This window comes from Oncorhynchus nerka, linkage group LG6, assembly GCF_034236695.1.
Source record: "Oncorhynchus nerka isolate Pitt River linkage group LG6, Oner_Uvic_2.0, whole genome shotgun sequence".
NCBI lineage: Eukaryota > Metazoa > Chordata > Actinopteri > Salmoniformes > Salmonidae > Oncorhynchus > Oncorhynchus nerka.
Window position 1 is genome coordinate 19,344,920 of NC_088401.1, and position 17,704 is coordinate 19,362,623.

Below are 17,704 nucleotides of genomic sequence, written 5' to 3' on the forward strand. Positions count from 1 at the left end.
AAACATATATATTGTAGCATGCACCCTGGGTTAATTTTCCTGTTTTAAGGACATAACTCCCAAACTCTCTGTATGTGGCAAACCTTGAGAAAGGCTATTGCACCTACCCATCTATCCACAATAGTCTACAATTTATAAATCAGGAAAATTCCATTTACATTCAAGGAATTGGGCGGCAGGGTAGCCTAGTGTGTTGGACTAGTATCTGAAAGGTTGCAAGTTCAAATCCCCGAGCTGACAAGGTACAAATCTGTCGTCCTACCCCTGAAAAGGCAGTTTACCTGTTCCTAGGCTGTCATTGAAAATAAGAATTTGTTCTTGACTGACTTGCCTAGTTAAATAAAGATAAAACATTAAATAAAAAGGATGCCATTCAAGTCCATGAGAGGAGACTGTATGTGCTGGTAGGCAAATTATTAAATGAATCCTTCCATTAATGTAATTTGCAATGAAAATGTCACACGACAGTGGTCTTTAGGCAGGGCTTCGCAGAGAGACCGTTTCAGATTATATTGAGCAGACAGGGACAGATATGCCTGAAGTATCACAAGAAAACACAATTTATTTTAACAAGGGAAGCAAACGTATGTTGTATTGTAGAGTAAAGGGTAAATCTTCTGAGACATGTCATGTGAAATGTGACTGTCAGTCTGTAGTAACATGGCTCAGAGCGTCACAGGCGGAAGGTCATGGAGCAATAGAACGGAAGCGAGATAGATGCCGCGTTCATATGCTAGTCGGAACTAGGAAACTCGGAAATGGTCGACTTGCTATTTAGTTGAACGCGGCACGTATACACGTAAACTACAACCAGTTAGCAAGTCGGACATTTCCAAGTTTCCTAGTTCTGACAAGCATGTGAACGCGGCATAATAGCCCATCCGCCATTGTGGAATAGAGTAAGGGATATACCAATCTGGCAGTTTCAGAGTAAGTGATACATTGTAACCGAACGTCAACTAGATCGGAAACATTTAATACCACAGACAAAGTCGCGATCCTCGGCGCTCGAGAAAAGATTGTAGGGAAAGAGCTGACGACTGGAGAAAAACACCGCCTCTACATACAGAGATTGGATAACCCGAGACGAGCTGAGAAAAATACCGGAGTGCAGAAGCAGGAGAAACCGTGGACAGTCGCAAACAGAAATCCGTTTCGGCTCCTGGAGGATGTCTGCAACCACAGTCGATCAGGTGCTTATTGTTGACAACCCACTGCCGTGAAATGTTTGTAGTTGCAGTTTGAGAATTGTCAACCGTTTTGTCAGCTGCTATCATTCATTGTGGTAGGCATGCCATATAACATAGGCAAAAGTATTTGATATATGATAGCTATTAGCTGCTATGTAGGCCGAACCTTGAAGTAGCCTACCGGCTGCGCAGCGATGGCAACAAGCTCCAGCCGGTTGCTGTATTCTGTACTATGCGGCACGTTTACTGGATGCCAGTGGGCGTTTGACATCCGGTCAATAATCACAAGGAAGCCGTAGGTCTATAAACTAGTCTAGGGCTGAATGTGTTTAAAATGTTTGTTTGATATACAGCCACTGGTATAGCATCATTGTTTGTAATTCAGTAGCCTAGGCCTAGCTCACCTTGCATGAATGCTACCATCACTCTTCTCCCTATCAAACATTGACCTAATATGCTAAATCTGATGCATCTCTTTTCTCTTTTTTTTTGCACTTGCCCATTCTGATGTCAGAGACCCAAAGGACAAGGAAATAAAGGTATTCTTGTCACCGTATTATTTTACTATTGCATGGTTGTTGTGGAGTTTGATGGCAGTCAAAATGTCTGACTAAGGAAATGCTTTGTGAAAACTGTGATAACAAAAGAGTGTAATTAAATCACTGCTTTCATCACTCTTCCACCACATTTTGGTGACCTGGTGTCATCAGTCAAAAGTAGGTCAACTAACCAAATATACTTATACACCACTGTGCCTGTCATATTATTGGGTGTTGTTCTACCCCAACTACTTAAAGGCAATATAAGGGGGTTTATCAGCTGTTCATTATTAGTTTATAGATTTGTTAAACACAATGGTTTATTTTAGCCGAGAGACCTTTTTGGTTATATCACATTTAAAGAATAACCTAAGAACCATTTTTTTCTCTCCAGTACAAAACGGATCAATGCATCAGAAGGAGGGAGTAAACGATGAAGACTTTGAACCTTACCTAAGCAGCCAGACAAATCAGGTGAGTGAGTGTACCCATTGTGTCCAAGCCTGTCAGCCATGCAACTTGACGTTCCACAGCATAGAGGGGATATGTGTTATTTGCGCCTTTTGAACCTGAATGAACCCTCAGAATAGTGTCTTATAGTGATATATGAAGGTGTATAGAGTGTTAATTTAAAGTCACTGTATAGTAGTCTACGTGAAGGAGGAGCTATTGACAGATGACTGACTAATTTTTAAATGGAAAAGTATTAAAAATGACCTTTTGATAGTGGAATTGTTGTAGATTTTTTTGTTGTTGTACTAAAAAGAAAACTGGGTGGTGTTCATCATCTTGTGCCTGGGTGGACCAGCTTACTTTGTCTTATAGAATTCTAGTGAAATGTATGCAAGAACAAACCCACCAGCACCCACCCCAATTTACTTAAAAAATAAATGATTGTTGTTGTAATAATTGTCAGAGTTCACAACGGGACAGATTATTATAAAACGTTTGCTGTCTTCACTTGTTGCTATGGGAAACATTTGATAGAGCTGGTATCTATAATTTCCACTGAAAGCCAATCTTGCTCCTTAAGAAGAACGCTGATTTATTTCTTAGTTACGGTTTTGAAGAGAGATGGGCAAGATTTGTCTTAGCTTCTATCATTAAGGTCATCCATTAACTGACCCCTGTTCTCCCCTTCTGCAGAATAACAGCTACCCACCAATGTCCGACCCCTACATGCCCAGCTACTATGCCCCCTCCATAGGCTTCCCTTACTCCCTGGGAGAGGCGCCCTGGTCCACTGCGGGGGACCCCCCCATGCCCTACCTGACCACCTATGGACAGATGAGCAATGGCGAGCACCACTTTATCCCTGATGGGGTGTTCAGCCAGCCGGGCGCACTGGGCAATACCCCTCCCTTCCTCAGCCAGCATGGCTTCAACTTCTTCCCTGGAAACGCAGACTATTCCACCTGGGGCACCAGTGTCTCTCAGGGCCAGTCCACACAGAGCAATGCCTATAGTAATAGTTATGGTTACACCCCTAGTTCCCTGGGGAGGGCTATAACTGACGGACAGGCAGGCTTCAGCAGTGACGCCCAGCTCAGTAAGGTCCCGGTGCTGAGCAGCATCGAGCAGGGCATGACTGGGTTAAAACTGGGAACGGACATGGGCGCCGCCGTCACCAAGACTGTCGGCTCGCCCCTAGGGGGCATGAGTAGCATGGCGGCCAATAGCATGCCACCGTTGGTTAGTTCCTCAGCCCCCAAACCCACGTCCTGGGCGGCCATCGCCAGGAAGCCGGCCAAGCCCCAGCCCAAGGTCAAGCCCAAAGCCAACATGGGGATGGGGGGCCCTACCATTCCCCCGCCGCCCATCAAGCACAACATGAACATTGGCACCTGGGACGATAAGGGCTCCCTCAACAAGCCCCCCTTAGCTCAGACCATGATGCCCCCTCAGACCATGGTGCAGCAGACCCTGATGGGCCAGCCCCTGCTGCAGAGCCCTCTGCCCCACCAACATCAGCCCCAACATCAGCCCCAACACCAGCACCAACACCAGCAGCACCACCAACCCTTTCAGCTGCAGTCGCTCCAGTCCCCCCAACACCCCCAGCAGATTCCCCCAGGCCCCCACACCCCCACCAACACCCCCACCAGAACTTTTCCTCCCAGCCCGGCCCCCAACCCATTCATCAACACCAACACTCCCAGCTCCCACCCCAGAACCGCTGGGTGGCTCCTCGGAACAGGGGCACCTTCAACCAGGGAGGGGCGGAAGGCTTTGGGATGGGTGTTGGTGGGGTCCCCCTCAGTGCCTCTCCCTGCTCCGGGGAGGTGCACCCCGTGTTAGAGAAACTGCGGGCCCTCAACAACTACAACCCCAAAGACTTTGACTGGAACCTGAAGAACGGCCGCGTGTTCATCATCAAGAGCTACTCTGAGGACGACATCCACCGCTCCATCAAGTACTCCATCTGGTGCAGCACCGAGCACGGCAACAAGCGCCTGGACGGGGCCTACCGCTCGCTGGGGGCCAAGGGGCCCCTCTACCTGCTGTTCAGCGTCAACGGCAGTGGTCATTTCTGCGGCGTGGCGGAGATGCGCTCGCCTGTGGATTACAACTCCTACGCAGGTGTTTGGTCTCAGGACAAGTGGAAGGGCAAGTTTGAGGTGAAGTGGGCGTTTGTGAAGGACGTGCCCAACAACCAGTTGAGGCACATCAGGCTGGAGAACAATGACAACAAGCCCGTCACCAACTCCAGGGACACTCAGGAGGTGCCTCTGGAGAAGGCCAAGCAAGTGCTTAAAATTATCGCAACTTTCAAGCATACCACCTCAATCTTTGATGACTTTGCACATTATGAGAACCGCCAGGAGGAGGAAGAGGCCCTGCGGAGGGTGAGAGAACCGTGCCGCTGACACACACACATAACACATAACACACACACACACACACCCCTATCGTATCAGCTGACAGCAGCAGAGTGTTTATATGAGTTTGACTGACTAGTGACCATCTGTCACACAGTGTAGTACTGGTCAGTGTCTATCATCTGAGGTCTTAGTTCATAGGCCTCTAGTCTACTCCCATTTCTACCAGTGTTATTACTCCCGTGTTCCATTTCTACCAGTGTTATTACTCCCGTGTTCCATTTCTACCAGTGTTATTACTCCCGTGTTCCATTTCTACCAGTGTTATTACTCCTGTGTTCCATTTCTACCAGTGTTATTACTCCCGTGTTCCATTTCTACCAGTGTTATTACTCCCGTGTTCCATTTCTACCAGTGTTATTACTCCCGTGTTCCATTTCTACCAGTGTTATTACTCCCGTGTTCCATTTCTACCAGTGTTATTACTCCCGTGTTCCATTTCTACCAGTGTTATTACTCCCGTGTTCCATTTCTACCAGTGTTATTACTCCCGTGTTCCATTTCTACCAGTGTTATTACTCCCGTGTTCCATTTATACCAGTGTTATTTCTCCCGTGTTCCATTTCTACCAGTGTTATTACTCCCGTGTTCCATTTCTACCAGTGTTATTACTCCCGTGTTCCATTTCTACCAGTGTTAGTACTCCTGTGTTCCATTTCTCCATGGTGGTGGGTTCTACCAGTGTCATTACTCCATGGTGGTGGGTTCTACCAGTGTTATTACTCCATGGTGGTGGGTTCTACCAGTGTCATTACTCCATGGTGGTGGGTTCTACCAGTGTCATTACTCCATGGTGGTGGGTTCTACCAGTGTCATTACTCCATGGTGGTGGGTTCTACCAGTGTCATTACTCCATGGAGGTGGGTTCTACCAGTGTCATTACTCCATGGCGGTGGGTTCTACCAGTGTCATTACTCCATGGCGGTGGGTTCTACCAGTGTCATTACTCCATGGCGGTGGGTTCTACCAGTGTCATTACTCCATGGAGGTGGGTTCTACCAGTGTCATTACTCTATGGAGGTGGGTTCTACCAGTGTTATTACTCCATGGAGGTGGGTTCTACCAGTGTTATTACTCCATGGAGGTGGGTTCTACCAGTGTCATTACTCCATGGTGGTGGGTTCTACCAGTGTCATTACTCCATGGTGGTGGGTTCTACCAGTGTCATTACTCCATGGTGGTGGGTTCTACCAGTGTTATTACTCCATGGTGTTGGGTTCTACCAGTGTCATTACTCCATGGTGGTGGGTTCTACCAGTGTCATTACTCTATGGAGGTGGGTTCTACCAGTGTTATTACTCCATGGCGGTGGGTTCTACCAGTGTCATTACTCCATGGCGGTGGGTTCTACCAGTGTTATTACTCCATGGTGGTGGGTTCTACCAATGTCATTACTCCATGGCGGTGGGTTCTACCAGTGTCATTACTCCATGGCGGTGGGTTCTACCAGTGTCATTACTCCATGGAGGTGGGTTCTACCAGTGTCATTACTCCATGGCGGTGGGTTCTACCAGTGTTATTACTCCATGGCGGTGGGTTCTACCAGTGTCATTACTCCATGGTGGTGGGTTCTACCAGGTTCATTACTCCATGGTGGTGGGTTCTACCAGTGTCATTACTCCATGGTGGTGGGTTCTACCAGTGTCATTACTCCATGGTGGTGGGTTCTACCAGTGTCATTACTCCATGGAGGTGGGTTCTACCAGGTTCATTACTCCATGGTGGTGAGGTAGGTTGATGTGTGGAATTAGCAGCCTGTCCCACAGGCCTGTCATCAGACCATCATCACTACCATCTTTGCCCACCAGTGGGTCTGCTTGGGTCCATCCAGGAAACCCTGTCTGATGAGGCAGCCATCTTGTGTGGCTGTGTGCTTCTGTGAGAGTGATCTGGAGAGTGGGACACATAGGGGTTTCCTGAAACAGGCTGCATTCCTCACATACCTCCCCTCAGACAAAGGCAGAAGTGGCTCTTATCTACCTTTGAACACCAGGCCTCTGGCAGACACAGGCTCCTCTTGCTTCATTAGCTGTTCTCTCCATCAGCCCAGCTCCACCCTGTGTGCTTAATGTGTTTCACTGGGAATTTCTGGGTTATGTTTCAACATGGTTCAACTGTTTTATATTTCAGGGTTATTCCACAAAGATTTGGGAAAAAATAATATTATTCTCTGGTTCTTCCTTGCGCAGGCAGACACACTTTGAGCGATAAAATACATACAACATTTTTTTAGGTGGAAAACAACTAAACACGGATTGTTTTAGGGATGGACCAGTGAGGAAAACATTTAAACCTTTTCTCTTAAGCACACATTCCTAAGTAAAACGAAATATGCAAATCTATTAAGAAACCCCCCACACAACCTGCTCTCTTTCTCCTTCCCCTCTCTCTCATTTTCTCATTCTCATTTTCTCTCTCTCTCTGTTCTTTTCTCTCTCTCTCTGTTCTTGTCTCTCTCTCTCTCTGTTCTTGTCTCTCTCTCTGTTCTTGTCTCTCTCTCTGTTCTTTTCTCTCTCTCTCTGTTCTTGTCTCTCTCTCTCTGTTCTTTTCTCTCTCTCTCTGTTCTTTTCTCTCTCTCTGTTCTTTTCTCTCTCTCTGTTCTTTTCTCATTCTCATTTTCTCTCTCTATTTGTCATTTTCTCTCTCTCTGTTCTTTTCTCTCTCTCTCTGTTCTTTTCTCTCTCTCTCTGTTCTTTTCTCTCTCTCTCTCTCTCTCGCTCTCTGTTCTTTTGTCTCTCGCTCTCCTTCCCTTTCTCTATCATACATATTTGTAGTCCAGGTTTTCAGGAGCACTGAAAACAACTTGTTAGTAGGAAGTGTGTTTTGACGGTTGCTGAGATAGCACTGTGTAGCCTAGTGTGGGGCAGGTGAGAGGCTCTGCTGTTGTAGCCCTGACCCCTCTACATGACAACACAGGTCCGGACAGAACCCTCGCTGGCTCACTTTCCCCAGCCTGACAAGGTTAATTGACCCACATCGTTGGGCCTATCTCCTCACACTCTGAGGGCTGTCAAGTGGAGTGGTCTGTAGCATGTCATCTCCGAGGCTTGAAGCTAACAATGCTAAGTTAACTGTGGAGACTGAGACAGTATACAGGATGAACAGTATAGACCTAGATCAGTAGATTGAAATATTTGCACAGGTGTGTTTGTCAATGTTGTCTGTGGGATGTGTGTGTCAGTGTCAATATGGCAGTCCCCCAAGTTAACCCTTCAGTGCATGAGTTCAGTAGGTGGGTGGGTGGATGTGAGTAGGTGGGTGGGTGGATGTGAGTAGGTGGGTGGGTGGATGTGAGTAGGTGGGTGGGTGGATGGATGTGAGTAGGTGGGTGGGTGGATGGATGTGAGTAGGTGGGTGGGTGGATGGATGTGAGTAGGTGGGTGGATGTGAGTGGGGTGGATGTGAGTAGGTGGGTGGATGTGGGTGGGTGGGTGGGTGGATGTGGGTGGGTGGGTGTAGGTGGGTGGGTGAGTGGGTGGATGTGAGTAGGTGGGTGGGTGGGTGGATGTGAGTAGGTGGGTGGGTGGATGTGGCTGAGTTGATGTTAGGGATGGGCGTTCTAGAAATTTTGAGACTGTTGGAGAACTCGCATGACATTTTTCTAATTTACACGACTGAAAGAAAAAATGTGTACATTTATCTATATGCCAACAGATCGCACCACTGCCTAATTAATCATAACCATTACAGATAACATCCTAATTGTTAAATTGCCCCATATATATATATATATATGTGTGTGTGTGTGTATTCAGTCAATAAAAAAGCAAGTGCCATTTAAAATCCCTTTTATTGAAGCCTTAATATCAACTGGTTATATTATATTGTGGAACACAATCTTCATAAAGTAACCCCAGCAGTGGCTCCTGCTTGTAGAAGCTTATGGCTGTGCAATGACAGCCTTGTTTTGTTATTTTAGCAGACAAGACACTTATTTCTCCAGCCCTTATAACAGTCAAGACAAACCTATTGTATAGTAAAAAAAAACATGACTAAAATAGAACAGAATATTTTTCTAAATGAAAATGTTGCCAGTGTGAAGTGATGCACATCTTGTGCCTGAGGCAGATATTTTCAGTGATCATTTCAAACAGGGCTCAATTTGGTGAGTTGAAAGACCATTTTTTTCAGGGTTACAAACCAAAATTGGTTTTATTTTCGATATACAGACATTTGATTTAGTTTATTCTACCCATTCTTTTGAATTTTTTTAAATAGATGAACAATTCCACATTGAATACTGCACGATGATGAATTATAGCCACAACACCTGTTTGCTGAGTAGGCAATGCTTAATGATTCTGATGAAAAATACACTCTTTGTCAAACTAACGTTTTTGTCTATTTTCAGAGTGGAACCTGTCTATATTTAGGGTGGGTTATAGCCTAGGCTAACCAATTCTAAATGGCACTAGCAGTTCACAAAGTATCTTAAGTGGAAAGCAGATGGGACGCAATGAATCCAAAACTGCAGCGCGTTGTTGGAACATATTTTTCTACTTTAATCAACCAGTCCGTTTCGAATTTGCGATTGAACTGTCATCATTTGACAAAGAATATAGCTTGTGTGTCCCATCGGTTAGATAGGTTTTTATAGGCATTTCATTTCTGTCTGCCTAACGGGAGGGAGGGGGCGGAATGCAAGTGAGTGAATGAGACACTGAGGGGAAATGGAATTTAGGGAGAACAGCTGTGTGCACTGTGTTATTTATGTCATGTTTTGTTGTGCCCCGCAAATGTACAAATGGAACACGAGAGTAAAAGCTAATAAACGTAGCCCATTCGGGCAGCCACAAAGCACATTCCACCAAATAATTGTACAGCACGAAAAAAAGGCATCTCTGTTTAAAGACCGAGCTTTGACATCTGTTCAAGAACTTGTACTCATGTCCATCTCTAGTGGATGTGAGTGGGTGGACGTGAGTGGGTGGCCTTAGGTGGACACAGACATGCTGTGGAGGCCTTTGTTTCCCCAGCCACCCAGACCAGGTCAGCCTCCAGCCCCAGACAGTGGCCTCTCTATTTTGATGGAGTTACACTGGAGGCCCAGGTCTTCCCCTGCTGTGCCTACTGACACTGACCACTGTGTGCGAGGGAGGGAGAGAAATGCACTGCAGCTAGGCCCGTATTTGTGTATGTCAGTAAATTAATGGTTGTGGGAGTAAACTGACAGGCCTGCATTTCTTATGGCTCCATGGAGTCAATAAAGCACAAACAACCAGCACAACCAGAGATATGATCAGCAGGGTGTATTCGCGGAAGGAGAGGGGAGTGTGTGTGTGTTGGGGGTGGTATGGGAAAGCTTTGGGTTAAATAACACATATTTTGCAGATTGTTATCGCAGGTGCAGAGAAATAGTTTTCTAGCTCCAACAGTGCAGTAATACCGAACAATACAAAACAAATCCCCAAAATAAAAATGGAATTATGAAATATCAGAACGAGCAATGTCAGATGTGTATGGGGTGTTTAGACAGTATATGAATAGAAAAGCTGTGTACAGCAGTAGTTATATATAGGATGAACCTTGATTAGAATACGGTATACTGTATACACAGGAAGCTCAATTTGGTGAGTTCAAAGACCATTTTTTTTTCAGGGTTACAAACCAAAATCGGTTTTATTTTCGATATACAGACGTTGGATTTAGTTTATTCTGCTTGTTCTTTGGAATGTTCTAAATAGATGAACAATTCCACATTGAATACTGCATGATGATGAATTATAGCCACAGCATCTGTTTGCTGAGTAGGCAAAGCGTGAGCACCAAGCCTCATGCAACGGAAAAATGTCAGATAAAGCAATTTCAAAGATTTGGCTGTTTTTAATCTTTTCTATGCTGTAATAAAGGCTTTTTAAAAATGGTTTCATTAGAACAGACTGGTATTACTTATCATGTATTTAGTGTTGATTACACTGTTCCAAACAGGCAGAAAAATAATATTGTAATCTAACTGCACAGGTTTGTCACACACAATATGCACGCAGCTCTCGCTCTTTATACCCTCCATTTTCTTCATCAAGTCAAAAAGTCTTTCACAGATCTGACTTCCTCTTTCCCTCCTGAGCAACCAGTAAACATTTTCCTGTTTCAAGTTTCTTTTTCATGTCCCCCTTTACATCCGTGCTACTGTGTTGGGAGTTTGTTATAACTCATTTATTGATGTGATTATGACAGACTATAGGTCAGGCCTTATTGGTCACATGCATGCGATGCTTACATGTTTCACGTAAAGAGAGCAAGGGTTGAGTGAATAGGGAATGTTTTTCCTGAGGAAATTAAAGATTTCGGTAACAGAACTTTTCAGTCAGAAACAAGTAAGAAACTAAATGGCTGAAACGATTTGCAGCTTCAGCACAGACAGCACAATAAACGCTGTGCTGTGGTACCTTTTCGCGGCATTAGGCACATGTTGTCTCGCTCTCCTCCCTATCACACAGACACTCACTGTAAACATTTTTTACAGAGTGACCATCGGGCTCTTGAGTCATTTGTGTCTTAATTATTTCATCAAACAGTGTGCTAAAAGCATCAGACAAGCACAGTGCATATGTACAGTCGTGGCCAAAAGTTTTGAGAATGACACAAATATACATTTTCACAAAGTCTGCTGCCTCAGTTTGTATGATGGCAATTTGCATATACTCCAGAATGTAATGACGAGTGATCAGATGAATTGCAATGAATTCCAAAAAACATTTCCACTGCATTTCAGCCCTGTCACAAAAGGACCAGCTGACATCATCTCAGTGATTCTCTCGTTAACACAGGTGTGAGTGTTGACGAGGACAAGGCTGGAGATCACTCTGTCATGCTGATTGAGTTCGAATAACCGACTGGAAGCTTCAAAAGGAGGGTGGTGCTTGGAATCATTGTTCTTGCTCTGCCATTGTTGCCTGCAAAGAAACATGTGCCGTCATCATTACTTTGCACAAAAAGGGCTTCACGGGCAAGGATATTGCTGCCAGTAAGATTGCACCTAAATCAAACATTTATTGAATCACCAAGAACTTCAAGGAGAGCAGTTCAATTGTTGTGAAGAAGGCTTCAGGGCGCCCAAGAAAGTCCAGCAAGCGTCAGGACCGTCTCCTAAAGTTGATTCAGCTGCGGGATCGGGGCACCACCAGTACAGAGCTTGCTCAGGAATGGCATCAGGCAGGTGTGAGTGCATCTGCATGCACAGTGAGGCAAAGACTTTTGGAGGATGGCCTGGTGTCAAGAAGGGCAGCAAAGAAGCCACTTCTCTCCATGAAAAACATCAGGGACAGACTGATATTCTGCAACAGGAGGATTGGACTGCTGAGGACTGGGGTAAAGTCATTTTCTCTGATGAATCCCCTTTCCGATTCTTTGGGGCATCCGGAAAAAAGCTTGTCCGGAGAAGACAATGTGAGCGCTACCATCAGTCCTGTGTCATGCCAACAGTAAAGCATCCTGAGACCATTCATGCGTGGGGTTGCTTCTCAGCCAAGGGAGTGGGCTCACTCACAATTTTGCCTAAGAACACAGCCATGAATAAAGAATAGTACCAACACATCCTCCGAGAACAACTTCTCCCAACCATCCAGGAACAGTTTGGTGATGAATAATGCCTTTTCCAGCATGATGGAGCACCTTGCCATAAGGCAAAAGTGATAACTAAGTGGGTCTGGGAACAAAACATCAATATTTTGGGTCCATGGCCAGGAAACTCCCCAGACCTTAATCCCATTGAGAACTTGTGGTCAATCCTCAAGAGGCGGGTGGACAAACAAAAACCCACAAACTCCAAGCATTGATTATGCAAGAATGGGCTGCCATCAGTCAGGATGTGGCCCAGAAGTTAATTGACAGCATGCTAGGGCGGATTGCAGAGGTCTTGAAAAAGAAGGGTAAACACTTCAAATATTGATTCTTTGCATCAACTTCATGTAATTGTCAATAAAAGCCTTTGACACTTATGAAATGCTTGTAATTATACTTCAGTATTCCATAGTAACATCTGACAAAAATATCTAAAGACACTGAAGCAGCAAACTTTGTGGAAATTAATATTTGTGTCATTCTCAAAACTTTTGATTTTATTCCAACACGTCTCTATATGGAAATATAAATTTAAACATTTGACCAATTGATTGGTCGAGAGAACAGGAAGACTCTCGGTCGACCAATAATTATTTTAGCCAGGGACAGCCCTAAAGCGTTTCACCCTATCCACTGTGGCTTCGTCGACATTATCTGCTGAAGTCCACGATCAGCTCCTTTTTGTTTTCTTGACGTTGAGGGAGAGGTTATTTTCCTGCCACCACTCTGCTAGGGCTCTCACCTCCTCCCTATAGGCTGTGTTGTCATTTTTGGTAATCGGGCCTATCACTGTTGTATTGTCAGCAAACTTGATGATTTAGTTTGAGACGTGCGTGGCCACACAGTCATGAGTGAACAGAAAGTACAGGAGGGGGCTGAGCACGCACCCTTGTGGGGCCCCTGTGTTGAGGATCAGCGTAGTGGAAGTGTTTTTTCCTACCTTCTCCACCCGGGGATGGCCCGTCAGGAAGTCCAGGATCCAGTTGCAGAGGGAACTGTTTCGTCCCAGGGCTCTGAGCTTAGTGATGAGCTTGGAGGGTTCTATGGTGTTGAATACTGAGCTGTAGTCAATAAACAGCATTTGTTTATTATTATTATATTATTTGTCCAGTTGGAATAGGGCAGTGTGCAGTGCAATGGTGATTGTGTCATCAGTGGATTTGTTGCGGTGATATGCTAACTGAAGTTGGTCTAGGGCGGCGAGTAAGGTGGAAGTGATATGATTCTTAAGTAGCCTCTCAAAGCACTTCATGATGACAGAAGTGAGTGCTACGATAGTCATTTAGTTCAGTTACCTTTGCTTTCCTGGATACAGGAACAATGATGGACATCTTGAAGCAAGTGGGGACAACAGACGGGTATAGGGAGAGCTTGAATATGTCTGTATACACTCCAGCCAGCTGGTCTGCCCATGCTCTCAGCCCTAGTTGTCATCAGCTGGTCTGCCCATGCTCTCAGCCCTAGTCGTCATCAGCTGGTCTGCCCATGCTCTCAGCCCTAGTCGTCATCAGCTGGTCTGCCCATGCTCTCAGCCCTAGTTGTCATCAGCTGGTCTGCCCATGCTCTCAGCCCTAGTCGTCATCAGCTGGTCTGCCCATGCTCTCAGCCCTAGTCGTCATCAGCTGGTCTGCCCATGCTCTCAGCCCTAGTCGTCATCAGCTGGTCTGCCCATGCTCTAAGCCCTAGTCGTCATCAGCTGGTCTGCCCATGCTCTCAGCCCTAGTCGTCATCAGCTGGTCTGCCCATGCTCTCAGCCCTAGTCGTCATCAGCTGGTCTGCCCATGCTCTCAGCCCTAGTTGTCATCAGCTGGTCTGCCCATGCTCTCAGCCCTAGTCGTCATCAGCTGGTCTGCCCATGCTCTCAGCCCTAGTCGTCATCAGCTGGTCTGCCCATGCTCTCAGCCCTAGTCGTCATCAGCTGGTCTGCCCATGCTCTCAGCCCTAGTCGTCATCAGCTGGTCTGCCCATGCTCTCAGCCCTAGTCGTCATCAGCTGGTCTGCCCATGCTCTCAGCCCTAGTCGTCATCAGCTGGTCTGCCCATGCTCTCAGCCCTAGTCGTCATCAGCTGGTCTGCCCATGCTCTCAGCCCTAGTCGTCATCAGCTGGTCTGCCCATGCTCTCAGCCCTAGTCGTCATCAGCTGGTTTGCCCATGCTCTCAGCCCTAGTCGTCATCAGCTGGTCTGCCCATGCTCTCAGCCCTAGTCGTCATCAGCTGGTCTGCCCATGCTCTCAGCCCTAGTCGTCATCAGCTGGTCTGCCCATGCTCTAAGCCCTAGTCGTCATCAGCTGGTCTGCCCATGCTCTCAGCCCTAGTCGTCATCAGCTGGTCTGCCCATGCTCTCAGCCCTAGTCGTCATCAGCTGGTCTGCCCATGCTCTCAGCCCTAGTCGTCATCAGCTGGTCTGCCCATGCTCTAAGCCCTAGTCGTCATCAGCTGGTTTGCCCATGCTCTCAGCCCTAGTCGTCATCAGCTGGTCTGCCCATGCTCTCAGCCCTAGTCGTCATCAGCTGGTCTGCCCATGCTCTAAGCCCTAGTCGTCATCAGCTGGTCTGCCCATGCTCTCAGCCCTAGTCGTCATCAGCTGGTCTGCCCATGCTCTCAGCCCTAGTCGTCATCAGCTGGTGAAAATCAGTCACCCGTCATCATTAACAGTTAAGGGAACACTCAGCCATTATGAGGATTACAGTTACAGAAACTAGCCTTTGAAAGAAAGGATACTTTGAATCGTCACTCAGAGTTCCACAAGCAAGAACTCATCTTGGTAGAACTCTTCAGTTGACACCACTGTGTGACATACACAAATGTTGAAGTGAAGTGCATGTATGTTCCTTGGGGATTTGGACCTTAGATGTTTAACTTGCAATGTCTTGCATCACTGAGCTTTTATCACATAATCCTAATTTCCCTGAGGATGTTTTCTAACGGCATTCCATGTGTTCTTTTCCCCCTCCCACTTATGCATCCTCTAATTTGGTTTATTTTCCCCTCTCTCTCTTTCTGTCCTCAGGAGCGGAATAGAAATCCACAGTAACCATCCAGAGATCTCCCTGCTAGAAGGCAAACACTAATGACATAGGACCTTAAATAATTAGCCTAACCACACGGAAACTAAGGGTTTTGCCATCTTTTCTGCTGAAGACAACAACAACAAGACGACGACGTCGTATCTCGTGACGTGAACACGATGACGGACTCGCCTGTATCAGTTCTCTGGTGATGTACCCCAGTGTTCCTGTCTGGGGGAAAAAGGAAAGAACATTACTCACTTTAAACTCTTCTAAAACAGCCTCTACCAATACCCTGAACTCTCCAATAACTCTCTTAAAGCACTTTCAGTCCTTCTAAAACAGCCTCTACCAATACCCTGAACTCTCTAATAACTCTCTTAAAGCACTTTCAGTCCTTCTAAAACAGCCTCTACCAATACCCTGAACTCTCCAATAACTCTCTTAAAGCACTTTCAGTCCTTCTAAAACAGCCTCTACCAATACCCTGAACTCTCTAATAACTCTCTTAAAGCACTTTCTCTCTGGACTTCTGTTTGTTATAACTAACTGACTAACCAGTGTAGTGGCTTTTTCTGAGGCTTTCACCAGATTATTTGTCGTTTTTTTGTTAAGTTTTTAATACCTCCCAAATTTTGGGGAAGACAAATGTAGTTCCCCATCTCCCATGAACTTCAGCACCTTCAGACAACATTAAAACAGGTATCATGTGTAACACAATCATTTACTTGAATCTGACCTCGGCTTGTGATTGATTGACAGGTGAGAGAAATGACAGGACACGCCCAAAATAATGCCAATCATTAGACGAACCCGGTCCTTACTCCCGCCCCTTTATTTCTGCACCTGTTTCTGTGTATCAAACGATGAGATGGATGATGTAGTGAGCTGGGTGAACGGCAGTTAATGCACATGTTTGTTTAATTTCTCATGATTATTATGTAACTCTGAAGTGCATTTGTCTGAGGAGAAATCTGCTCTGCGGTAACAGTCGCCTTGGTAGCTGTCGGTAACTTGTCTTTTATTCTGTTGTTAATGTACTGTACCGTACCTCAGGCTAAAGCTGGGGCCTGTTCAGGAGGCTTCAACGTTAAACAACATTCACATAGCAAATGCATTGTGTAGAGTAGATAGGATTCTCTGTTATGTTGGGAATCAGGGAATCTTGTCTGTTTCCATCTGCAACGTTGGGTAATGTTTCACCTCACTGAGCAGGCCCCAGGCTCTCTGTCTCTGAAGAACTCTATAACGCTTTTGGGATGACCCTCCTCCCCTGGCGTTCCTGGCTCCAGGTAGAAGTTACCATTAACCACAGATCTGGGATCAGATACTTTACCCCACACCCTAACCTAAACCATGAGGGGGATGAAAGATATATCTGATCATAGATCAGTGGTTAGGAGTGACTTCAGCCTGCTGCCCATTTGCTGCTTGGTGTAACAGAGGGGTTTCCTGAAAGCTGAACATCACCAAGGAAGTGAGCATTTTCTCCTCAAGGTGTCTCGCTAGCGAAAATAAACATTACCCATGTTTATTGAAACAAATGCTTCTGAGTTGTTACTTCCCGGGAATTGAACATAACATAACATTGTGCTTGGAGCTCTGCTGAATGGGTACACACTGGAAGTTAGACCAGTAGACTCACCTTCTCTTGTTCAAAACTGACCTCAAATCAAGTGAAATGCATGAAGGGTTACACTAGTACCCACTGTGTCATCCATTTGTTGTTTCTGCACATGATCCTATAATATAACAGCTTTTAGTGCTATCTGGTATCCTTGGGATGTCCCTAGCCTAAATCCTTAACCTTAACCCTTACCGTAGCCATTTTACATTTCAACTTCAATGGGGCAACGTCAGAGTTGCACGTCCCAAGGATCCACTTTTCCCAGCTTTTAACTTTCACTAATATAAAATGCCCACAATTGACACGTCATAAGCTGTGTCCCAATAGCATGGCTTCTTCCACTCTCCTTCATCATGACTGATACTGCAGTCGAAACGACTTGACGTCTTTATTCGCTGTTCTTGAATATGACTAATTATATTTCAAAAGCAAGTCCTTGCGGATCAGTATAGTCCTGAATGTCAGGAGAAGTGCAGTATTTTAGTCTATGAGGACATACTTTAGCTATGACTATGCTAGATAACAGCCCTCCTATCCTACTTAAAGCCATGATCTGCTCTGTGTGTCTGTCTGATGACATCTGTAAGTAATAGACTGTAATTACACACCAAGGCATTTCCTGTTTCTGCTCTATAAAGGCTCTTTTCCATTGATGCCCATGTTTTCTGTTGTGTTGCACATTGGGAGGGAGAATGCAACTTTTGATAGTTGAATTAACATTCAGCCATGAACCATTTCTTCCTGTCTACCCTGTGGTTTGACCTATAGGCCTACTGTACCAATGTCTCCTTTAGTTGCTACTCTATTGCAGGGGTGGGCAACTAGATACAGCCATGGGCCGAATGGGCGGGGGGGACGGAAAAATAATTATAATGATTTGAAAATAACAATCATTTCA

At 45.7% G+C, this 17,704-nt stretch overlaps 1 protein-coding gene across 1 annotated transcript; it reads left to right on the forward strand.

Moving 5' to 3' along the window:
• Positions 1 to 784: 784 nt before the first annotated feature.
• Positions 785 to 17,459, forward strand: LOC115119172 (YTH domain-containing family protein 3-like). The gene is given in 6 exon segments (XM_029647927.2): positions 785 to 1,193; positions 1,705 to 1,729; positions 2,124 to 2,203; positions 2,876 to 3,800; positions 3,803 to 4,575; positions 15,182 to 17,459. Coding segments are annotated over 6 exon segments (1,851 nt in total). The 5' UTR covers positions 785 to 1,169; the 3' UTR covers positions 15,206 to 17,459.
• Positions 17,460 to 17,704: the final 245 nt, after the last annotated feature.